The sequence below is a fragment of the Helianthus annuus genome, chromosome 16, assembly GCF_002127325.2.
Source record: "Helianthus annuus cultivar XRQ/B chromosome 16, HanXRQr2.0-SUNRISE, whole genome shotgun sequence".
In the NCBI taxonomy this organism is placed as follows: Eukaryota; Viridiplantae; Streptophyta; class Magnoliopsida; order Asterales; family Asteraceae; genus Helianthus; species Helianthus annuus.
In genome coordinates this window covers 152,159,043-152,184,618 of record NC_035448.2, presented here as the reverse complement: position 1 = coordinate 152,184,618, position 25,576 = coordinate 152,159,043, and the positions used below count along the sequence as shown (strand labels likewise).

Below are 25,576 nucleotides of genomic sequence, written 5' to 3'. Positions count from 1 at the left end.
ATTTTGATTTGAAAACAAGCCCTATGTGATATAATCACTTATTGATGAGGAACTTGATTTTCATATGCATGAGGGCACAGGTGCAAGTCCGTGAACAGGTCAGTACTTCCGTACAGCAGAGAGACGAACTTGGCACCCGGATAGATGTGATATTTTTATCACTTATTTGTTTGGACATGTGATTGTTTATCACTTATTGAGGTCGAATGCAGTATGTAATATGTACACGTATGTATAGTATCATGGAAGATCTAGACTTGCGTCCCCGTTATTTTTCGGTAAAAGATACAACCATGATACCCAGATGATAAGCAGCATAAAGACCGAATATCTCAGAACCTCGGCAATCTATCAAACGAAATTTCGGTACTAAGACCATATGCCAATGAATGGTTCCCACCTGGTCTTCAGTCGATTAAGATTTATATCACCCTGCACACTTTAAAATGATTGTGAGCCTACCGATACATCTTATATAGAGCTGCTTATCGTTTTACATTTAAGGTTTAAAGAGGTTTGGATAGACCACTGATGTACTATCATTTTCTCTTTTGCTCGCCAGGAAACTCATTTTTGATTTTCTATTGTTTTTGTGTTTTTGAATTTTTTGATGTTTTTGGATTTTCAGATTTTTGGATTTACTCCCCCTAAAATCAATAAACTAAGATAAATTTAAAAACACACAAAGGTATTTACAAAAATGATTTTCCGATGTTGGTTTACTCTTGCTTGACCTTAATGCCATTTACCAATAATAAGAAGTCAAATCTAGATTTGTCAAAAGCTTTGGTAAATAAGTCGGCACGTTGGTCATCGGTGTGGACCTTAACAACATCGATTAGCCTTTTCTCAAAGCAATCACGTATGAAGTGATATTTGATTTCGATGTGTTTGGTCTTTGAATGCTGCACAGGATTTTTAGTGATATCTAAAGCAGCAGAATTATCAACGTATATAGGAGTAGTTAGGAATTCAAAACCGTAGTCCCGCAATTGTTGTTGGATCCAAAGAACTTGGGAGCAACAACTTGAGGCAGCAATGTATTCAGCTTCGCATGTTGATGTAGCGACGCATGTCTGCTTCTTGCACTGCCATGTGACTAGGCGATTTCCTAAAAACTGACATCCAGCCGTTGTGGATTTGCCGTCGATTTTACATCCGCCAAAATCAGAATCACTGAATGCAACCAAGTCAAAGTTATTATCCCTAGGATACCACAGACCGGTGTCGGGGTAAGCCTTCAAATAACGAAAAATCCTTTTGACAGCTGCAAGATGTGAGGCCTTCGGGTTAACTTGATATCTGGCAAGCAGGCATGTTGGGTACATTATATCTGGCCTTGATGCTGTGAGGTACATAAGGGATCCGATCATCGCGCGATAGTATGAAGGGCTAACAGGTTCACCCTTCAAGTCAGGAGTAATTCCGTGATTAGTTGGCAATGGGATACCAATGGGCGTTGCATCGGACATCTGGAACCGGCTCAAGATGTCACCAACATATTTAGTCTGATGGATGAATATCCCAGACTCCGTTTGTTGCACTTGTAGGCCCAAGAAGAAATTCATTTCCCCCATAGCACTCATCTCGAACTTATCCTGCATGATGCGCTCGAAATTCCTACACAAAACATCGTTAGTAGAACCAAAAATAATATCATCAACATATACCTGAACCAGAAGAAGATCTCCATCTTGTTCTTTGATGAAGAGTGTACAATCGATAAGACCTCTTCGAAAACCATTCTCCAGCAGATATGTAGATAAGGTTGCATACCAAGCTCGTGGCGCTTGATGAAGACCATATAGAGCTTTGTTGAGCAACCAAACCCGATCAGGATGGACAGGATCTTCAAAACCTGGAGGCTGTTCGACATATACCTCTTCTTCAACCACACCATGTAGAAATGCACTTTTGACGTCCATCTGGTAAACCTTGAATCCTTTGAATGAGGCATAAGCCAGAAAGATCCGAATAGCTTCCAGACGTGCAACTGGTGCATAGACTTCGTTGTAGTCAATCCCTTCTATCTGACGAAAACCTTGAACGACTAAACGAGCTTTGTTCCGAATAACCACTCCACGGTCGTCTTTCTTGCATTTGAAGACCCATCGAGTGCCAATCTTCTTGTAGTTCTCAGGTTTTTCAACAAGCTTCCAAACACCAAGCTTGTGAAATTGCTGTAATTCTTCCTGCATGGCTTCAACCCAAGCACTGTCTTTCAATGCTTCTTTCCACGACTTTGGTTCTTCTTGTGACACGTAACACGCGAAGGACCAGTCATTTTGTTGACCAGATTCTCTTATAGCTGAATACAAACCAGCATTCCGGTTGTTTCTCAGCTGATTACGCGTCTGCACACCGCGATGGACATCTCCTATGATATTCTGCTGGGGATGGGTATCGTGAATCCTCATTTCAGGATTATCTGGTACACGAGCATTGATACCCAAGTTGGTAAGATTAAGATCAACAACCAACTCCACACCAGGAATGTGGGTAGAGGTGGATGCATTCCCTTCAGCAGTATCTATATTCTGCGTATGAGGTGTATCACCAGAGGCACCTTGAACAGGAGCAGCTGGAGCTGAAGATCCTTCGGCTGCATCATGATATTCATCATCTTCAGAAGAGTCATTATAATCAGCAGCATCTTCATAAACCTCATTTTGAACCATATTGTTGACTGACGAAGAAGCTTGAGGGTCAACAACAATAGGTCTAACCAAAGGCGAGACAGCAGCGTTGTCACTTTCCAACAACATTCGAGCCGCTGCTGATTCTTCGTCAAAGGTTGGCAGATTGAAGGAGTCAAATAGCCCATCATAATCGAACATCCACGGATCACCCGGAGCCCTAACAGGACTCGTGTACCTTTGAACCCTAACTTCACTCCATAGCTCAATCTTCTTGGTAGCTAGATTCCAAACACGAAAATTCGGAGTGGCATATCCAAGGAAGAAACCCTCGATAGCTCTTGCACCAAACTTTCCATCTGGCTCAATCATAGTACATGGAGCACCAAACGGTTCAAGGTAAGAAAGATCCGGTTTCCTTTTCTGAAGGAGTTCGAAGCAAGTCTTGCCATGTCTCTTTACTGTAAGAACTCTGTTCAACGTGTAGCAAGCAGCCGATACAGCCTCTCCCCAGAATTGAATAGGGAGTTCCGACTCTACTAACATTGTTCTTGCAGTTTCTATAATCGTCCGATTCTTCCTCTCAGCGACACCATTTTGTTGTGGAGTATAACGAGAACTGTACTCATGAAGAATGCCTTTAGAAGTACAAAACTCATCCATAACTTGATTCTTGAATTCAGTTCCATTGTCGCTTCGGATCCTTTTCACTTTCAACGTATAGAGATTTTCCAACATAGTGAGAAGGTCCTTGAGGATTCCAGGAGTTTCACTCTTGTGTGCCATGAACGATACCCAAGAAAATCTAGAGTAGTCATCAGTAACTACTAAACAATAGGCATCACCAAACGTTGTCTTGTGCTTCATAGGTCCAAAAAGGTCCATATGAAGACGTTCGAGAGGCATGCTGACAGTGTTGATTTTCTTCAAAGGGTGAGACTTCTTTGTTTGCTTCCCCTTTTGGCACGAGACACAGGTATCTTGTAGATGAAAACTTCTTACAGGCACACCATTCACAAGGTTATTTTTCACCAAATGGTTCATTTTTCTCAAGTGAATGTGTCCCATTCTTCTGTGCCAAGATATAGACTCCTTTTCTGTGGCTTTTGAGACAAAGCAAGTGACTTGTGCAGATGTTGTAATCGCCTGGCTCATATCGAGAATATAAAGATCATTAACTCTCGGAGCCGATAAGAGAATCCATTCTTGTGGAATTTTGAATCCAGGTTTCAGCACATAGCAGCCGGCATCATCAAAATGCACGGTGAATTTCTTATCGCAGATTTGCGACACACTGAGAAGATTGTGATCAATTTGCTTCACATAATTGATCTTATCGAAGCACACGATGCCATTGGAGATACTTCCCTCTCCAGTGATAAAACCGCCTTTGTCACCCGCAAACGCAACATACCCTCCTCTAATATTTCTCACGTCGTATAGGAGCCGTAAGTCGCCTGTCATGTGCCTGGATGCTCCACTATCAACAATCCAATGACTATTAATAGTTCCTCCTAGAACATCCTGCACATGTCATAAAAACATCAGTTGAGAATGGGGACCCAAGCCTTAGTGGTCTTAGGTCGTCCCTTAGCATCACGAAACGTGAGCTCGATCTCTTGATGATTTTCAAGAATAATTGCTCCCCCTGAATTGTCACCCGACTTAGGTAACCAAGTTCGTTTTTGCCTACCAGTTTTTGACGATTCTGGTTTTACAGGTTGTGACACACTTGGTTCCTTTTGAACTGTTTTAACTTCAGATTTTAAAGCTTTTTCAACAGTTTTCATGTTTTTACGTCGTTGTTTAGTTTCTTGTTCTTTTACAGTTCGTTTATCATGTTTAGGTGAAACTGACCGACGTTGAGGGTGAACTGTTTCAGGTGGAGCTTTCTCAACAAATTTCTTCTTTGGAGCATTTGGGCAGTTTCTGATGATGTGCCCAATTTCTCCACATTTGAAACAAGTTCTCCTTTCAACCAACTTAGGAGAACTTGATCGACTAGCAGATGTCGAACCTGTAGAACCTGAGGTACTTGCTTTTTCATCACACCCGTTTGTGTGTTGGGTGTAATTGTTATCACTGTTACGTTTCAAAATCTTGACTTGTTGTACAAAATCAGTGTTTGATTTGTTTTCAAAAGTCTCAATTTTATCTGTACCTTTTGATGCTACAAATTTAACATCTTTTCCTTTCTTCGTGTAACGAGCTCCTTTTGATTCAACCTTAGCCTTTGGCTTTGGAGCTCGTTGTTGTTGTTTACCCTTAGAAGCAGTCGGTTGTTGAGTGGTTGGAGATTTTTGATTACCAAACTGTTTTCTAATCTCAGCCTTAGGAATTGGATCACATTGTGTTACCACAATTCCTGGAAGTGTTTTTCCCAAAAATTTGTTTGTATTGTCTTCAAAGACTTTGTCAATCAAAGATTTATTTACATTTTTAATTGGAAAAACATGATCTGAGTAGATTTTATTATCTCCAACCAAAGTGTACAACACATTACTGCTTTTAACAGTAGACACACCTGTCTTATCAACTTTGACAGGATCAATCACTTGCCTCTTGACAGATGGAACCTCAGTAGTATCAGGATCACAAAGGATGTGATTTTCTCGTGGAATATCTACTCCTTTCATCTTGCTAAGTGATTTATCCTGATCACTTACAGCCACTTCTGATTCATCATCCGATGTCTCATAGTCCTCGATAATTGGAGGACTTTGCTTCATGGATGGTGAAGTTTCTTGTTCCTTAGAGGCTGTGTTTGAAGAATTGTCCGGTTTGAACCCAAGGCCAGTAGCAAACTCCTCAACATCAAGAGGCACACTGGGTTCATACCGAGGCATTTCTTCCTCATCAGGCATCTTGGTATAGTTGTTCATCAAGGGGGGCGGACATTTGTTATACCCTATGCCTTTCTGATTTCCCTTTAGTTGTTGAACATCGATGATGTGATCAAGCACAAATTGGGAGTTAGAATAACTATCCAATTTCTGTTTGATCGCATCATGTTCGCATTGGGCAATGGCTAATTGCTTTTTAGTTTCTTCCACAATGTTAATATATTCATTTATACTCACTTGCTTGTGGTAAACTACTTTGTTAACCTCGGACACATTTTTCTTTAATGTTTCTATTACAGATTTAAATTCTTTTTCATTCCGGGTTAAAGCCATGTTTGCCTCTTTGCATTCCGACAGTTCAATAACCAAATTCTGGTTATGACTATGAAGCTTTTCTGATTCAAGCTTCATTTCAGCACATGAGCTACAAATACTGGGAGCAGGAGTTTCAGAATTTCCTGACTAGTAGAGGCTGAACCATTTGCCATAAAGGCAGTTTGAAAAGAAAAAGCTCCATCTTCAGAAAATAGCTTCTCCATTTCCTTTGATGCAGTAGCAGCCTTCCTAATCAGAATTGATTTCTGACATTTAAGCTCATCAGCTTCATTCAGTAGATCCTGAATATCATCATCTCCTTCTTCCTTATCATCAGGCTCTGAGTGATTATCCCCAGAAACAGAGCCTTCTTCATCCGAACTTCCAGAATAACCAGAACTGTCATCACTCCCAGAAGATTCTTCTTTATGAACTTGTTCGATAACTTTAGCATACAAAGCAGTTCCACTTCCCTGATCACCTTCACCAAACTGCACTGACCAGTCACATCCTTCATCTGCTTGAACAGCCAAAGCCCGATTGTGATTTGTAGTTCCAGGCTGTCCCTGATTGTTATTCACTGCCACCATCCTCCGTTCACGGTTTTCTTGTTGGGCATTCACATTCGTCTGGTTTCTGAAAGGGTTGTGATTGCCGTGTTTTGTTGGTCGAGTGCACTCACGTTTAAAGTGCCCTTTCTCGCCACAGTTAAAGCATGTGACAGCATTAATATCAAACCCATACTTCGTGTTTTTCTTTCCTTCCAACGAAGTTCTTCCAGTTCGAGCCATAAAATCTTTCGCCCTTCTAACCGCACTAGCAAAAGCCCATTTAATATCCATCAACTCCATTTCTTCCTTGTCGATCTGATCATAATCTTCATTGGTCATGTTGATGTTTCCAAGCTGACCTGCTACCAAACCACAGTAAGCACTGATCATGGTGTTGATAATTTCCATGTGTTCCTTAGCAACTTCAATGCTAAGGTGTGAAAGATTTGAGTTGTCGACTCGGATTGTGTTAGGATTTTGGGGTTGAGGTTGAGGATTGCTTGTATAATGAGCTTGCTGTTGTTGTTGTTGTTGTTGTTGAGATTGTGGCTGTGGCTGTGTTGGGACAGGGATGTAAGACCTCGGATCAAATTGAGGTTGAGGTTGTGGTGGAGCAGCTGTTGACTGAGGAAATGGAAAGGAACTTGTGTTGGAGACAAATGCAGTCTGCAGTTTGGGTTGCTGGGCTGCAGCTGCTCTAGCTAGAGCATCGAAACCCGGAAGATACATTTCTGTATTTTTGAGGGGCGGGAGCTCTCTTGGCTTTCCTGATTTCTTCATCATTCTTGTGTTCCAGCTTTTGAATGAACTCGTAGATATTAACCGTGTCTAGAGTTCCAGTGTGCTTCAACAACTCAATGAAAGAGCTCCACTTTGGAGGTAAGGCGTCAGCAAACCTACTCACCATGTCTTGTTGAGTAGAGACAACTCCATAAGCACACATTTCACTAATCAAATGATAGAAACGTGTGATCATATCGTTCAGAGTCTCGTTTTCCAAAAACTGAAAAGATTCAAACTCTTTCTTCAACAAATCATGCCGAGACTTTCGAGCAGCTGCATTGCCTTCTCCTCTAGCTACTAAACAATCCCACAATGCTTTCGTAGTCTTGCAGTATGAGAATTGATGGTAGATGTCTTTGTTGAGTGCTTGAGTAAGTGTAGCAAAGGCCTTTTTCTCCAATTCATAAGCCTTCTTGTCTTTTTCAAGCATATTGGCATATCCCTCAGAAGTGGATGCAGCAGTCTCCAGATTTTCATTGAACGCATTGATGAAACACGTCCAAAGATCGGTGCTTTGTCCTTGGACATACGTGTGAAAACGGTTTTTCCATGATGGAAACTCATTCATATGATTTAGCTTTGGTGGACGATTGTTACTGCCCGTTTCGCTTTCACTGATCAAAAGGTTTTGAATACTTTGACTTTGATTGGATACCAAAGCCCATTGACTTGGACTGATTGATGATTGAGGAAGCATACTCTTTGCCCAATCTGCAGCAGTCACTAGCTCTTGATTGGATCGTGAGTCCAAACTCCAATCCCATGGACTTGTACAACTCATTTTAATCAAATACTAATAGAAGAGCTGAAAAACCACAAACTGTTAAAAACACAAGCAAATAAGAATCGAAAGATACTGACTTGTTCGAAAGATCAATGCTTGTTCGAATGATCAACAAGGTTCGAAAGATCCCTGTTGAGTTTCGAACAAAAACTTCGAAGGATTGATTTCGAAAGATTGATCACACGAAGGATCCTTATCTGTCGAAAGATGATTTCGAAAGATTCTCCTTATGTTTCGAACACAGATCACGAAAGATTCACCAACACGAAGGATCCTTATCTTTCGTAGAGAAACAGTAGCTCGAAAGATGTATCCTACGACAAGATTCCTTGGCTTGAAAGATAGAACACAGGCTTCGAAGGATATTCGAAAGATGGGTATCTGTCGAGCCTCCTTGATTCGAAAGATTATCTTTCGATGTCGAAGGATTTCTTTCGATTACTCTGACACAACGACCAAGGGTTGACAGGTAGGTGAAAAAGGTGATGGGTTGGTGAAGTACTTTCGGCAGAAAGGATATGGTCTGCCAACAACTTTTCACCAACTTTTTGGACTTTCAAAAAGTTTACCCAAAATGGACACAACCTTATCCAAACCAGTCACCGGAGATATGACCGGAAAAATGGCCGGAAAACACAAAGTTTCACAAAAACAAATTTTATGTTACCCAAACCGACCTTGAACACTCCCGAAAGGTTTAGAAACCGTTTTCCAGTTTAAAGATGCAAGAAAAACCACCAAAACGGGTGCTAAACCTAGTGTCCAAACACACCAAAGAACTCGAACAACCCGGTTTTAAACAAGGTAAAGAGCCAAGCTCTGATACCACTTGTAGGTCCCTTTTCGCGGAGGATGACGAACCTAAACCTTGTTATACTAACCCACTAGCAAGTGCGGAATCCAAGCTAGTAGGCAAACCGGGATGAAGCAAGTAGAGAAACAAACACACAAGAATTCACCGATTAACACCACTGTATTAATACGTATGAAGGTTCCAGTTACAAGCACAATGTTTACAATCAGTTTGCAAACTCTCAAAGTGTGTGTGTGAATGTTTCGGACAGAATGCTCTCCACTCTTGTCTGTCTCTCTAAGTGTGCATCTTTTTTTCACACTACACTGCATGGGTATATATATACCCAGCCCATGATGTCTGGTCGAAGGATCCGATAGATGGTCCGAAGGATCATCTCATATAGTGCTTTCGAAGGATCAGTAAGGACCTCGAAAGATCACCTTTCGAGGTCTATCATTCGAAACATATCTTTCGATGAGATCGAAGGATCCACATTATCCTTCGATCTCCTATCCTTCGACAGAGAACATCTTTCAACATTATTCTAACTGTTGGCCAAGTCAATCCGGAGGATGGTTGACTTGGTCAACTTACAGACTACCAAGGACATCGTTTACATACAGACCGAATACAGACAAAGTACAGACACAAGTGCACCAACAGTCCAGCATTATTAGCAGTCCCTAGGCTCCGGGCAAGGCCGATGCGCCTCGCGTGCGCGTTGCGTCTTTGACAACATAGACCACCGTTGCCACTAAAAGTAACAAGATATCGTTGGGCATAGCTCAGTTATCCCTAGAAAACATACTATTGAATTCAAAAGTAAATATGGTTTTTATCCCAAAAAACATCATAAAGGGAAGCTTCATTTCAAGAACAGTTAACCAAAGTCATAAAGGGGAACTTCATTTCACACATGGAGATCCTATTTGTGCTCTTTTTTGCCAATTAGTTTTTAAGAACAATTAACCAAAGTCAATAATAAACCTCAAAACGTCCAGCGAGCATCTAAACAACTAAGCAGAAGGGTATGTGAGTGTCCATTTATTAGCCCAAAAACGTTACATAAATAAAACTTTTAACTTCTGCTTCAGTACTCGTGCTACACCTAACCCAAATCGGTCTCCTCTGTATTACTTTTTTTTTCTAATTTTCTAGTAAAGTGCCCAAGCAATTGACCAATTTAACACCCTTCAATTCAAATAAAAACCATAACAGGAACCAACTAGTAGCTCAAAACAATTCACCCCTAATTTTATCCATCCTAGAAACCACATAACTTACACACCAAAACCAAAAGAGCATGTATCAATCAAAAGCAAACACCTTTAACCTAAACTTCACCAAAAAAAAGGTATCTTTAAAAATCATACACCAAATATTTCAAAAAACAAAAAAGATGAAAAGGCAATAACCTTTAGAGAGTTTCTTAATTCTTATTAGGATAAGAAGCCATAGATAAGAAGGGCTCACCAAATCTTTGACGATGCTACCTTATACCAACGATTGCATACAATTTCAGCCATGCCCTCTCATTGTCTCGACATCCCCCCTCTCAACGCTGCACCCAACATTATTTGACTTTACAATCTGTTCAATATATCAAAAAAAAAAAAAAAAAAAAAAAAAAAAAAAAAAAAACTGTACACCAAAACTTGTGGAATCCGTTCAAAAACAACTTAAAGAATCCTTTCAAAACTTGCAGACAACATTACTTACACCCTAGATCCCAAGTGTACATCAAAACAAAGAACAAAAAAAAGGTACAGAATCCAATATCACTCCATATTTTTGCCATATACTTAATCCATAAAACCAACGAAACCCTAATGTGTTCAATTACCACAAAAGTAGGAAAACCAAAACAATAAAACAGAAGAAAAGGAAGGTACCTGGTGCAGCGGACGAGGTGCGGCGCGCGAGCGACTAAGGAGGTAAGTTGACTCCGAAGGCTACAGGTCGTGGCAGCGAGCGAGCCGCTGTCGCCGGGTTGAAGCAATCTAGCAGCACCGTGGGATTTGGGGGAGGGCTCATGGATCGATTTGGGGGGAGTGCCAGTGGATCGATTTGGGGGGAACGAGTGAATGGTTTGCCCGCCATAGGTTTTGTACTCCTAAAGCTAAATAAAACCTGGACCGTCAGATGTACACAAGATCAACGATCAGGGATTGGTTTTAAAACCTGGACGCGGATTGGGCTTTTAGCGACGACTTATTTATTGTCGCCGGTAAAGGGGTCATCGCTAAAAGGCCACCTTTCTTGTAGTGAAAATTAAAAAAGGCACCGTTAATCTTAAACATTGTACACAACGAAAGTAGTTAAATATAACCATTTAAAGATTGAAGGGATGGATAATATTGGGTTCCGATTGGAGATAAGCTGAATGAAGGAGCGTAATATCAAAAGAGGGAGAGGGCCAGACATAAACGAACGAACACGAACGAACATAAACAAACATATTACCGAACGTTCACGAACGCAGTTGAACGAACGAGGCATTTGTTCGTGTTCGTTCATTAAGCTTATCGAACGAAATTTTTTGTTCGTGTTCATTCGTTAAGCTTATCGAACGAACATAAACGAACTTACCGCCGAACGGTTCACGAACTGTTCACTGAACGTTCGGTTCGTTTACAGCCCTAATTATTGTTGGTGGAGGGGCAGGGGTTGTTATTATATATATATACGTGTGTGTATGTATACTATATTGTAATACATATAAAGAAAACAAAAATGCAATATGGTACAAATGTAAAATGATTTAAGATATATTGTTGACTTTTAAACACCTACCTCGATGATTTATTATTTATTTTATTAGAACTGCACCCTAAAAACTAGTATTTTTTTTAATTTAAGTATGGTATTGCAATATTTTCTAATTAATAAATGTTAAGTGATTACCGGTTACTATTGGATTACGGGTGCACCTCTGCAGTATATATATATGTTTTTACATTTCTTTATGTATACATTTTCATTTCATGGGTATATGCACTAACCAAGACTGGTCTATGTCTTTTGCTCCAAGGCAATAGAAGTTTACTAAAAAATTCATAAAGATTACGTTTAAGTTCATGAAAAGCTACACATTAATTAATGTAAGATATTTTTGTCATTATTTTGAACCTTATATCAGTTTCTTTGACTTTACTAGAATGCATGCATCCATAGAAACTTAAATATAAGTTGATTTCAGATATGGCAAGACAGAAATTGTCTTAAAACTAAACTAAAAGGCCCAACTTTTCTTTATAAACAGATTTCTCAAAGGGCAGGATCTTGATGGTGTTCTCCCCCCATCCCTTGCAAAGTTACCTTACATCAAAACCATGTAAGACCAAAACATATGATTATATTACAACCAAAACTTAAAAATAAATTTAAATACCATGCTTCAAGGCATTATTATGACACCGATTGCTTCTTGCAGTGATTTGACTCGTAATTACCTAAATGGCACCATACCACCTGAATGGGCTTCAACCAATTTGGAGTACTTGTAAGCCTTTTGTCATTCAAAATTTATTGGTTGCTGGATCGCTTGTTTTTTTACCTTCACATAAGGTACCTTCTGGGGAACATGGTAGAAGGACGAAGCAGAGGGATGAAGCAAAAGGTACAAGGACGAAGCCAGCAGGGATGAAACACAAGACTAGGCTGCGGGGGTGGTGGAAAGACGTAAATGTTTCTCCACTACTAGACCTGATACTCGACCTGAATCCAATGCCAGCTGAACCAGAAAAACCCAGCACGACCAACCTGAACCTCAGTTATCGGGTCACTTTTCCCTATTTAAAAACCCACCCAAACAGCCCAACCCAAAAAGCCACTGAAAAAACTCGAACATTTATTGTCTATTTTTTATAGTTGTGTTTTGGTTTGGAGTCCGGTATTTGGAACGTTAAGGTTTTGGAATTTTGAACATTATGGTACCATATTGTCAAATAATGTTTGAATTTTGATAATAATTTTTAGTAACAATATAAATTTTGATGATATTTTGTAAATATTTTTTTCTTCGAATTTTACAATTGTACCAAGAACCAAACAACCTAACCTGAACTAACCCATACCTGACCAACCCGAACTTTAAACCGGTCAGTTATCCGGTCACTTTGTCCCGAACTATAATCCAAAAAAATATCCAACCTGAAAAAACGAAACACCCCCTCCCCCTAAAGAACACCCCTCGTAACCTCGAAATTTAGGACTAACCCAATCCGGTTTTCAAATGACCCGTGTCCAGTTTACAACCCACATTCTTCCCACCACACCCCCCCCCCCCTCCCCCCCTAAACCGGACAAGGTCTTGTTTGTCGAGGTTCATGCTTCATCGTTCTACTTCATCCTTTTCACCAAAAACATATTTTATCTAAAGGTTCAGAAACAAGCAATCCAACAACCAACAATATTTACTAGCAAGTTAGGTGAACATCAGTTTGAGCTGCCTACAAAAGAAATTTACTGTAATGTAGGTCTGTTACTGTGAACCGTTTGTCCGGAGTAATTCCAGCATATTTGGGCAATATAACGTCACTTGTGTATCTGTATGTTTTCTGATTCTCTATGCATCTCTCAAACAAAAATACATACACACACAAACAAAATTATGTGGACAGTACTTCAATAAGTTTACGTGTAATGCTATATATCATCATCAAAATCTTCCTTACAGTAACCAATAGTAGTACAATTCAACGCACATTATGGTGATGAGAACTTGCATATATATATATATAGGGGAAGGTTCATTTGAGAAGAAAATTTAATTGAGAATAAAAAGAACAAAGGGTAATTTTGTAAAAGATTAAATAGCTTTCACGTATCTCATTTATTATCATTTTTACTAATTAATTAGTCATAAAGACTAGTATCCTCCACACTAACTTTTTTTGCCTACACACATCAAAAGTTATCTTACATATTTCGAAATTTATCCTACACGTTGAAATTTATCTTACACAACTCGTAATTTATCCTACACTTTAAATTATTTTATTTTATTTTTTTGAAAAAATTTATATTTTGAAGATAAGTTACAAAAAATTTAATGTAGTTAGCTATTAAAGAGGATGACTACAAATTAATGACCTATGTAGATTTACCAATGTATCCTTATAGTAACATTAAATACTTATATTAAATGAAGTAAAATAAAGCATTCTTATTGGTTGAAGTTTCTTCTTTTTTCTTTTTACAAAAAATCTCTTCTCATTTGAACTCTCCACTATATATATATATATATATATAGAGAGAGAGAGAGAGAGAGAAAGAGAGAGAGAGAGATATTATCTCAAGAACACTAAATATTGCCAAACACTACAAGAAATAACGACTTTTAGCGGTGACAAGCCAAATGTCGCCGCTATTGGTCGATCCGTGTCCCGGAGTCTAAAACATAACCCTGGCCATTGATCCTTATCCTGATCTAACGGCTGGGGATTCAAAAGGCATTAGCGGCGACAGAAGCAAGGTCTTTAGCGGCGACAACTGTCTCTGCTAAAAAACAATTCAATTTCAAAATTTCTTTTTACACTTTGCGTTATTATTCAAATACATTGTTAGAAATTTTATTTACACATTTAAATTTACGTGAATTCGTAAATAAAGAAAATTTACACATGTGTAAGTTTGTCAATTACACATGTGTAAGTTTGTCACTTACACGTGTGTAAATTTTAATTTGTTATATTTACACATGTGTAAAAAATCTAATAAGAGTGATTTTAAGAGAAGAAATGATTTATTTGATGTTGTTAATTCTTTTTAGATGTTGTATTTTAATTACAATGAAGTTTTTATTAAAAAAATAGTTTTGATTGATTTTTTTCATTCGTTTTAACTGTTCTCGCAATATTTAGCGTTATCAATATAACCCTCCCACACACACACACACACACACACATATATATATATATATATATATATATATATATGTATGACAATTACAAGGAAATAAATATACAAAGAATAATACAGGCTATGATTTACCTCTATCACTTAAATTAATAAATGATTTATTGTTAATACCTCCACCCCCTCAAGCGAACTAGTGGTGGACCGAGACGGAGCATGGCGTGGAAGAATCCAAATGTGGAGCATGGGAACACTTTTGTTGAATATGTTAGCTCTGGGGCTTGGTAGGCACATATTTGGTATCCATATGACACCAGTTCTTGTATAAAGTGATAGTCAATATCGATGTGTTTTTCACGATTATGATATTATATTGATTCAAGAATAAAGCACTACAATTATCACAAAGTAGAGTTGGACGAACCAAAGGTAATGCATGCAACTCACAAAGCATATGAGTGATCCAAATGATTTTTACAACTGTATATGCCATAGCACGAAACTCAGATTCACAAAAGGAGCATGAGATAGTAGGTTGCTTATCTGCACTCCAAGAGACAAGATTGCCACCCAAAAGTATAAAATACCCATAAGCTGATCGTCAAGTCTCAATGCAAGGTGGCCAATTTGCATCAGAATAATCAAGAATAGCTATGAAAGGAGGGTAGGTAAACGTGAGCCCACATTGAAGGGTACCTTTAACATGATGCAGAATGCATTTAAGATATCAGATGGTGAGATATAGTAGGGCACCAACAAGAGACTAAGACTGATATAGAGTATGATATGACAAAACAATACTAGAGCTAGTAAATATCACGTATCGCATGAGTGGCAAGTGGAGTGGAGAGAGACATTGATTCAAGCAAGCAAGCACGAGTAAGAATGGCATTAACATATTTGGCTCGACTGAAGAAGAGACCATTATCAGTATAAGAGAAGGCCTAGCCTACGATGTAGCCAAGCAACCCTAGATCCTTATCAACAAATTCCTTGTTATAAAAGAAATAAACTAGAACCTGCCAGAATAAGATCGTCAACATAAACAAGTAGATAAATTATAGTAGTCCCTCTAAGATAAATAAGACTTGATGTTTAATGCCTTTTTTACCTTGCAAACATGGTTTGAATTTTGAGGGTCAATGAATCTTATTGGATTCAATCTAAACAAGTTCGTTAGGATTGCCATGAAGAAAGGCATTCTTAACATCTAGTTGATGAAGAGGCCAACAATAGATAGTAGCAAGGGAAAACACAATACGAATAGTAGCAACTTTGACCAGATGACTAGAGGTATAAGAATAATCATTCCCTAGTACCAGAGAAAAGCCGTGAGCAACCAAATGTGCTTTAAACTTATCAATAGTGCCATAAGAGTTAAGCTTGGTCCTAAACACCCATTTAGAGCTCATAATATTAGAGCACAGAGGCCGGGGATATGGTCCTAAGTGTCATTTGAGCTTAGGCTTTCATTGCATCATGCATAGCAAGTAACCAATTTGGATGCTTAGTAGCTGATATGAACCCTTTTGGTTCATTTTGGGCAAACAAAGCATGATGAATAGCATGCAAAGAAAATTAAGCTTGGCCCTCAAAATGGTGAGGTATAAAAATACCAGACTTGGACCGCGTAGTCAATCGGTGAGCAGATACAAAAGGATGTTGGTATCAGAATCGCAGGCCTCCCAGGACCAAGAACGAGGCGATGAGGGTTGATAGCATGCCTCACCATATTATCCACATACTTCAAACCAATACGTCTTATAGGAAATCGAAACAAACTTGAATGAATGATATACTAACCGAAAATAATGAACCAGAACTTGTAAACTTCAATATCGAGTGAAACAGTACGGTTGTAATGTGTATTGAATAACTAAGGTCATAAACCCTATTTAAACGTGATGAAACGACATATCTGATGGAAGGCAACGAATCTTCATGTCGTTCCATGATAATTGTTTAGACGGTTATATCCAATCGACACGTCGTACCTCTAAACACACCTAATTGGACTTAATTGTTTTCGACCCAACGACTTGTGGCCTACGTCCCAACAGAAAATAAACAAAGAGTTTAATATAATCTGACCTATTAACACTAGACGATAAACGTTAAGTGCTGAGATTGCTTTGATTACGGTCTTCATTCTCCCTCCTAGGCTAAGCGATCATTGGTCTGTGCTTAATTGCTTGCTAGTATTCCTTTTTGTCAGTGACCTCCAAGATAATCACCAAATCTGGTTCTTCATCGATTTCCCCGATCTTCACTCTAGGACCTTTGTTTGCATTGCTTGGTCTATCATCTTGCTTGTTACTTTCATTCTTCTTACTCTCCATGCGTTTGTTCTTCATCACATGGAATTACCATTCGAGAAGATCAACGTATCTTAAGTAGGCAACCTTGACATCTTGAGCATCATCACAATCGAACCCACATTGCACCGCAACTTGTTCCCATTCACCATCTTCGTCAACTTTCTTTAATCCTCCTTGATCATTTACAACTAGGTATAGTGTGATCAAGTTCACATCTTTACCATTATGTAGAGTTGGATGCCTTTCATTCTCATTGCATATTCCAAGATAGCATGGTAGAAACCATTTTAGAAGTTCTTCGAAACTTGCTTCATAGAACAATTCATGACCGATTAATTCTTCATGCATCATTACTAACTCTCCAAAATCTAAACAACCCTTGAGTATCATCCCATTCTCGATGACCTCTTCTTCATCTAATGCAAATAACCAAGCCCTCTGTTGGTGCACTTGTGTCTGTACTTTGTCTGTATTCGGTCTGTATGTAAACGATGTCCTAAATCAGTCTGTAAGTTGACCAAGTCAACTATCCTCCTAGTTTGACTTGGACAACATGATGTTTGTCTGGATCGAAGGATAGCCTCGAAGGATACGCATCATCCTTCGAGGTGCTCGAAAGATATGGTTCGACCATTAGACATCGAAGGATGATCCTTCGATGTCCACGCTGATCGTTCGAGCTCCCGGTCATCGATAGATGATCCTTCGGACCATCTATCGATCCTTCGACCAAGACCTGCTGTGTATGGGTATAAATACCCATGCAGTGTGTTAGTGTTAGACAGATGCACATTTGGAGAGTTAGAGAAACTCTGCTGGAAAACACACACACACACACTTTAGAGAGTTTGCAAACAAGATTGTAAACATTGTGCTTGTAACCGTAAACCTTCATACGTATTAATACAAGTGGTGTTAATCGGTGAACTTTGTGTGTTCTTGTGTTTGTTCTTGCTTCATCCCGGTTTGCCTACTAGCTTGGATTCCGCACTCGCTAGTGGGTTAGTATAACAAGGTTTAGGTTTGTTCTCGATCCTCCGAGAAAAGGGACCTACAAGTGGTATCAGAGCCTCGCTCTTTACCTTGTTTAAAACCGGTTTGTTCAAGTTCTTGGTGTGTTTGGACACTTGGTTTAGTAACCGTTTTTGGTAGTTTTCTGCATAAAAACGCGTACTAAACCTATCGGGAGTGTTCGGGGTCGGTTTGGGTAACATAAAAATTGTCTTTGTGAAACTTTGATTTTTCCGGCCATATCTCCGGTGTGTTTCCGGTGACCAGTTCTTGAAGATAAGGTTGCTTATTTTGGCAAAATTTTTGAAAGTCAATTGTTTGGTGAAAAGTTGTTGCAGAACCATCCTTTCTGCCGAAAGTTGGTACATCAACACATCACCTTTTCACCAACCTGTCCTTTCGTGTCAGGTGTGTCAGAGGATTCGAAAGATATCCTTCGACATCGAAAGATATCCTTCGACATCTTTCGATTGGAGACAGCTCGAAAGATTAGCATCCTTCGAGTAGTCTTTCGAAGTCTAAGGGTTATCCTTCGCAGTTGGAATCTTTTCGAAAGTTGGTTGTCCGAAAGATAAGGATACATCTCGAAAGATAAGGATCTTTCATTGTGAATCTTTCGAGATCAGTATTCGAAAGATATAGATCTTTCGAGATCAGTATTCGAAAGATATAGATCTTTCGAACTGTGAATCTTTCGTGATAATCAGTCGAAAGATAAGGATCTTTCATTGAGAATCTTTCGAAGACTTTGCTCGAAACTCAACAGTAATCTTTCGATCACTGTTGATCCTTCGAACAAGTCTTGATCTTTCGATCAGATTGTATCTTTCAATTGTTGTCTGTTTGTTGTTGACAGTTTGTGGTGTGTAGGTTATTTATTGATTTTTGATCACAATGAGTTGCACAAGTCCTTGGGATTGGAGTACGGATCCACAACCAGATCTGAAACAGATGTCTATGGCTGAATATATGACGAGTGCCATTCCAAAACAACAACAATCAATAAGTTCCTGTCAATGGGCTTTGGTATCCAATCAAAGTCAAAGTCTTCAGAATCTTCTGATTAGTGAGAGTGAAACAGGCAGTAACAATCGTCCACCAAAGCTGAACCACATGAACGATTTTCCATCATGGAAAGGCCGCTTTCACACATATGTTCAAGGACAAAGCACCGACCTTTGGATGTGTTTTGTCAATGCATTCAATGAAAGTCTTGAAAGTAGAGCATCCACTTCAGAAGGTTACGCCAACATGCTTGAAAATGACAAGAAGGCTTATGAATTGGAGAAAAAGGCCTATGCCATACTTACTCAAGCACTCAACAAAGACATCTACCATCAGTTTTCATATTGCAAGACCACGAAAGCATTGTGGGATGCCTTAGTTGCTAGAGGAGAAGGCAATGCAGCCGCTCGAAAGTCTAGGCATGATTTGTTGAAGAAAGAATTTGAATCTTTTCAGTTTTTGGAAAACGAGACTCTGAATGATATGACCACACGTTTCTATCATTTGATTAGTGAAATGTGTGCTTATGGGGTGGCAGCTACTCAACAAGACATGGTGAATAGGTTTGCTGACGCCCTACCCCCAAAATGGAGTTCGTTTATTGAGTTGTTGAAGCATACTAAAGCTCTAGATGAGATTAACATCTATGAGTTCATTCAGAAGCTGGAACATAAAAATGATGAAGAAATTAGGAAAGCAAGGCGTGCTCCAGCTCCTCAGAATACAGAAATGTATTTGCCTGGTTTTGGTCCTTCAGCTAGTTCTGTTCAGCAACCGAAGCTTCAAACTGCTTTTGTGTCCAATACAAGTTCCTTTCCATTTCCTCAATCAACAGCTGCTCCACCACAACCTCAATTCGATCCGAGGTCCTATATTCCTGTTCCAACACAGCCACAACCACAACCTCAACAACAACAACAGCAAGCTCACTATACAAGCAATCCTCAACCTCAGCCTCAAAGTCATCACACAATCCGAGTCGACAACTCAAATCTTTCACACCTTAGCATTGAAGTTGCTAAGGAACATATGGAAATTATCAACACCATGGTCAGTGCTTACTGTGGTTTGGTAGCTGGTCAGCTTGGAAACATCAACATGACCAATGAAGATTATGATCAGATCGACAAGGAAGAAATGGAGTTGATGGATATTAAATGGGCTTTTGCTAGTGCGGTTAGAAGGGCAAAAGATTTCATGGCACGAACTGGAAGAACTTCGTTGGAAGGAAAGAAAAACACGAAGTATGGGTTTGATATTAATGCCGTCACGTGTTTTAACTGTGGCGAGAAAGGGCACTTTAAACGTGAGTGCACTCGACCAACAAAACACGGCAATCACAACCCTTTCAGAAACCAGACGAACGTGAATGCCCAACAAGAAAACCGTGAGAGGAGGATGGTGGCAGTGAATAACAATCAGGGACAGCCTGGAGCTACCAATCACAATCGGGCTTTGGCTGTTCAAGCTGATGAAGGATGTGACTGGTCAGTTCAGTTTGGTGATGGTGATCAGGGAAGTGGAACTGCATTGTATGCTAAGGTCATCGAGCAGGTTCAAAAGGAAGAATCTTCTGGAAGCGATGACAGTTCTGGTTATTCTGGCAGTTCGGATGAAGAAGGCTCTGTTTCTGGGGATAATCACTCAGAGCCTGATGTGAATGAAGAAGGAGATGATGATATACAGGAGCTACTGAATGAAGCTGATGAGCTTAAATGTCAGAAATCAATTCTGATTAGGAAGGCTGCTGCTACATCAACGGAAATGGAAAAGCTATTCTCTGAAGATGGAGCTTTTTCTTTTCAAACTGCCTTTATGGCAAATGGTTCAGCCTCTACTAGTCAGGTAACTTCTGAACCTCCTGCTCCTAGTATTTGTAAATCATGTGCAGAGATGAAGCTTGAATCAGAAAAGCTTCATAGTCATAATCAGAATTTGGTTATTGAACTGTCAAAATGCCAAGAGGCAAACATGGCTTTAACCCGGAATGAAAAAGAATTTAAATCTGTAATAGAAACATTAAAGAAAAATGTGTCCGAGGTTAACAAAGTAGTTTACCACAAACAAGTAAGTATAAATGAATACATTAACCTTGTGGAAGAAACTAAGAAGCAATTAGCCATTGCCCAATGCAAGCATGATGCGATCAAACAGAAATTGGATAGTTATTCTAACTCCCGATTTGTGCTTGATCACATCATAGACGTTCAACAACTGAAAGGTAACGTGAAAGGTGTAGGGTATAAGGCGTGTCCACCCCCTTTGATGGACAACTATACCAAGATGCCCGATGAAGAGGAAATGCCTCGGTATGAACCCAGTGTGCCTTTGAACTTGGAGGAATTTTCTACTGGCCTAGGGTTCAAATCGGACAGTTCTTCAAACACAGCCCCTAAGGAACAAGAAACTTCACCATCCATGAAACAAAGTCCTCCAATTATCGAGGACTATGAGACATCGGATGATGAATCAGATGTGGCTGTAAGTGATCAGGATAAATCACTTAGCAAGATGAAAGGAGTAGATATTCCACGAGAGAATCACATCCTTTGTGATCCTGATACTCCTGAGGTTCCATCTGTTGAGAAGCAAGTGATTGATCCTGTCAAGGTTGATAAGACAGGTGTGTCTACTGTTAAAAGCAGTAATGTGTTGTACACCTTGGTTGGAGATAATAAAATCTATTCAGATCATGTTTTTCCAATTAAAAATGTAAATAAATCTTTGATTGACAAAGTCTTTGAAGACAATACAAACAAATTTTTGGGAAAAACACTGCCGGGAATTGTGGTAACACAATGTGATCCAATTCCTAAGGCTGAGATTAGGAAACAGTTTGGCAATCAAAAATCTCCAACCACTCAACAACCGACTGCTTCTAAGGGTAAACAACCACAACGAGTTCCAAAGCCAAAGGCTAAAGTTGAATCAAAAGGAGCTCGTTACATGAAGAAAGGAAAAGATGTTAAGTTTGTAGCATCAAAAGGTACAGATAAAATTGAGACTTTTGAAAACAAATCAAACACTGATTTTGTACAACAAGTCAAGATTTTGAAACGAAACAGTGATAACAATTACACCCAACACACAAACGGGTGTGATGAAAGAGCAAGTACCTCAGGTTCTACAAGCTCAACATCTGGTAGTCGATCAAGTTCTCCTAAAACTGTTGAAAGGAGAACTTGTTTCAAATGTGGAGAAATTGGGCACATTATCAGAAATTGCCCAAATGCTCCAAAGAAGAAGTTGGTTGAAAAGGCTCCACCTGAAGCAGTTCACCCTCAACGTCGGTCAGTTTCACCTAAACAAGATAAACGAACTGTAAAAGAACAAGAAACTAAACAACGACGTAAGAACATAAAAACTGTTGAAAAAGCTTTAAAATCTGAAGTTAAAACAGTTCAAAAGGAACCAAGAGTGTCACAACCTATAAAACCAGAATCTTCAAAAGCTGGTAGGCAAAGACAAACTTGGTTACCTAAATCGGGTGACAATTCAGGGGGAGCAGTTGTTCTTGAAAACCATCAGGAGATAGAGCTTACGTATCGTGATGCCAAGGGACGACCCAAGACCACTAAGGCTTGGGTCCCCATTCTCAACTGATGTGTTTATTTGACATGTGCAGGATGTTCTAGGAGGAACTATTAATAGTCATTGGATTGTTGATAGTGGGGCATCCAGGCACATGACTGGCGACTTACGACTCCTATACGACGTGAGAAATATTAGAGGAGGGTATGTTGCTTTTGCGGGTGATAAAGGAGGGTACATCACTGGAGAAGGAAGTATCTCCAATGGCATCGTGTGCTTTGATAAGATCAATTATGTGAAGCAAATTGATCACAATCTTCTCAGTGTGTCGCAAATCTGCGATAAAAAGTTCTCAGTGATTTTTGATGATGCTGGCTGTTATGTGCTGAAGCCTGGATTCAAAATTCCACAAGAATGGGTTCTCTTATCGGCTCCGAGAGTTAATGATCTTTATATTCTCGATATGAGCCAAGCGATTACTACATCTGCACAAGTTACTTGTTTTGTCTCAAAAGCCACAGAAAAGGAGTCTATATCTTGGCACAGAAGAATGGGGCACATTCACTTGAGAAAGATGAACCATTTGGTGAAAAATAATCTTGTGAATGGTGTGCCTGTTAGAAGTTTTCATCTACAAGATATCTGTGTCTCGTGCCAAAAGGGGAAGCAAACGAAGAAGTCTCACCCTTTGAAGAAAATCAACACTGTCAGCATGCCACTCGAACGTCTTCATATGGACCTTTTTGGACCTATGAAGCACAAGACAACGTTTGGTGATGCTTATTGTTTAGTAGTTACTGATGACTACTCTAGATTTTCTTGGGTATCCTTTATGGCACACAAAAGTGAAACTCCTGGCATCCTCAAGGATCTTCTTACAATGTTGGAAAATCTCTATACGTTGAAAGTGAAAAGGATCCGAAGCGACAATGGAACTGAATTCAAGAATCAAGTTATGGATGAGTTTTGTACTTCTAAAGGCATTCTTCATGAGTACAGTTCTCGTTATACTCCACAACAAAATGGTGTCGCTGAGAGGAAGAATCGGACTATTATTGAAACTGCAAGAACAATGTTAGTAGAGTCGGAACTCCCTATTCAATTCTGGGGAGAGGCTGTATCGGCTGCTTGCTACACGTTGAACAGAGTTCTTACAGTTAAGAGACATGGCAAGACTTGCTTCGAACTCCTTCAGAGAAGGAAACCGGATCTTTCTTACCTTGAACCGTTTGGTGCTCCTTGTACTATGATTGAGCCGGATGGAAAGTTTGGTGCACGAGCTATCGAGGGTTTCTTCCTTGGATATGCAACTCCGAATTTTCGTGTTTGGAATCTAGCTACCAAAAAGATTGAGCTATGGAGTGAAGTTAGGGTTCAAAGGTACACGAGTCCTGTTAGGGCTCCGGGTGATCCGTGGATGTTCGATTATGATGGATTATTTAACTCCTTCAATCTGCCAACCTTTGACGAAGAATCAGCAGCGGCTCGGATGTTGTTAGAAAGTGACAACGCTGCTGTCTCGCCATTGGTCAGACCTATTGTTGTTGACCCTCAAGCTTCTACGTCAGTCAACAATATGGTTCAAAATGAGGTTTATGAAGATGCTGCTGATTATAATGACTCTTCTGAAGATGATGAATATCATGATGCAGCCGAAGGATCTTCAGCTCCAGCTGCTCCTGTTCAAGGTGCCTCTGGTGATACACCTCATACGCAGAATATCGATACTGCTGAAGGGAATGCATCCACTTCTAACCACATTCCTGGTGTGGAGTTGGTTGTTGATCTTAATCTGAACAATTTGGGTATCAATGCTCGTGTGCCAGATAATCCTGAAATGCGGATTCACGATACCCATCCCCAGCAGAATATCATAGGAGATGTCCATCGCGGTGTGCAGACGCGTAATCAGCTGAGAAACAACCGGAATGCTGGTTTGTATTCAGCTATAAGAGAGTCTGGTCAACAAAATGACTGGTCCTTCGCGTGTTATGTGTCACAAGAAGAACCAAAGTCGTGGAAAGAAGCATTGAAAGACAGTGCTTGGGTTGAGGCCATGCAGGAAGAATTACAGCAATTTCACAAGCTGGGTGTTTGGAAGCTTGTTGAAAAGCCTGAGAATTACAAGAAGATTGGCACTCGATGGGTCTTCAAATGCAAGAAAGACGACCGTGGAGTGGTAATTCGAAACAAAGCTCGTTTAGTCGTTCAAGGTTTTCGTCAGATAGAGGGTATCGACTACAACGAAGTCTATGCACCAGTTGCACGTCTGGAAGCTATTCGGATCTTTCTGGCTTATGCCTCATTCAAAGGATTCAAGGTTTACCAGATGGATGTCAAAAGTGCATTTCTACATGGTGTGGTTGAAGAAGAGGTATATGTCGAACAGCCTCCAGGTTTTGAAGATCCTGTTCATCCCGATCGGGTTTGGTTGCTCAACAAAGCTCTCTATGGTCTTCATCAAGCGCCACGAGCTTGGTATGCAACCTTATCTACATATCTGCTGGAGAACGGTTTTCGAAGAGGTCTTATCGATTGTACTCTCTTCATCAAAGAACAAGATGGGGATCTTCTTCTGGTTCAGGTATATGTTGATGATATTATTTTTGGTTCTACTAATGATGTCTTGTGTAGGAATTTCGAGCGCATCATGCAGGATAAATTCGAGATGAGTGCTATGGGGGAAATGAATTTCTTTTTGGGCCTACAAGTGCAACAAACGGAGTCTGGGATATTCATCCATCAGACTAAATATGTTGGAGACATCTTGAGCCGGTTCCAGATGTCCGATGCAACGCCCATTGGTACCCCATTGCCAACTAATCACGGAATAACTCCTGACGTAAAGGGTGAACCTGTTAGCCCTTCATACTATCGCGCGATGATCGGATCCCTTATGTACCTCACAGCATCAAGGCCAGATATAATGTACCCAACATGCCTGCTTGCCAGATATCAAGTCAACCCGAAGGCCTCACATCTTGCAGCTGTCAAAAGGATTTTTCGTTATTTGAAGGCTTATCCAGACACCGGTCTGTGGTATCCTAGGGATAATAACTTTGACTTGGTCGCATTCAGTGATTCTGATTTTGGCGGATGTAAAATCGACGGCAAATCCACAACGGCTGGATGTCAGTTTTTAGG

At 39.8% G+C, this 25,576-nt stretch overlaps 2 protein-coding genes across 3 annotated transcripts in view; one reads left to right on the top strand and one right to left on the bottom strand.

Annotated features, from left to right (window-relative positions):
* LOC110915035 (probable LRR receptor-like serine/threonine-protein kinase At1g07650) overlaps positions 1 to 25,576 on the top strand; it is a 79,064-nt gene that overhangs the window by 4,048 nt on the left and 49,440 nt on the right. For both annotated transcript variants that reach the window (XM_022159658.2, XM_035985340.1), the window contains exons 3-5: positions 11,971 to 12,042; positions 12,142 to 12,210; positions 13,187 to 13,258. In XM_022159658.2, the coding sequence (XP_022015350.2) occupies positions 11,971 to 12,042; positions 12,142 to 12,210; positions 13,187 to 13,258 (213 nt within the window). The remainder of the gene's footprint in view (positions 1 to 11,970; positions 12,043 to 12,141; positions 12,211 to 13,186; positions 13,259 to 25,576) is intronic.
* On the bottom strand, positions 5,865 to 10,836 carry LOC118488146. Its single transcript, XM_035985342.1, has 2 exons — positions 10,601 to 10,836; positions 5,865 to 10,269 (listed from the first exon to the last, which is right to left on the bottom strand). The coding sequence occupies exon 2, from the start codon at positions 7,126 to 7,128 to the stop codon at positions 5,887 to 5,889; it is 1,242 nt and encodes a 413-aa protein (XP_035841235.1). The 5' UTR covers positions 7,129 to 10,269; positions 10,601 to 10,836; the 3' UTR covers positions 5,865 to 5,886.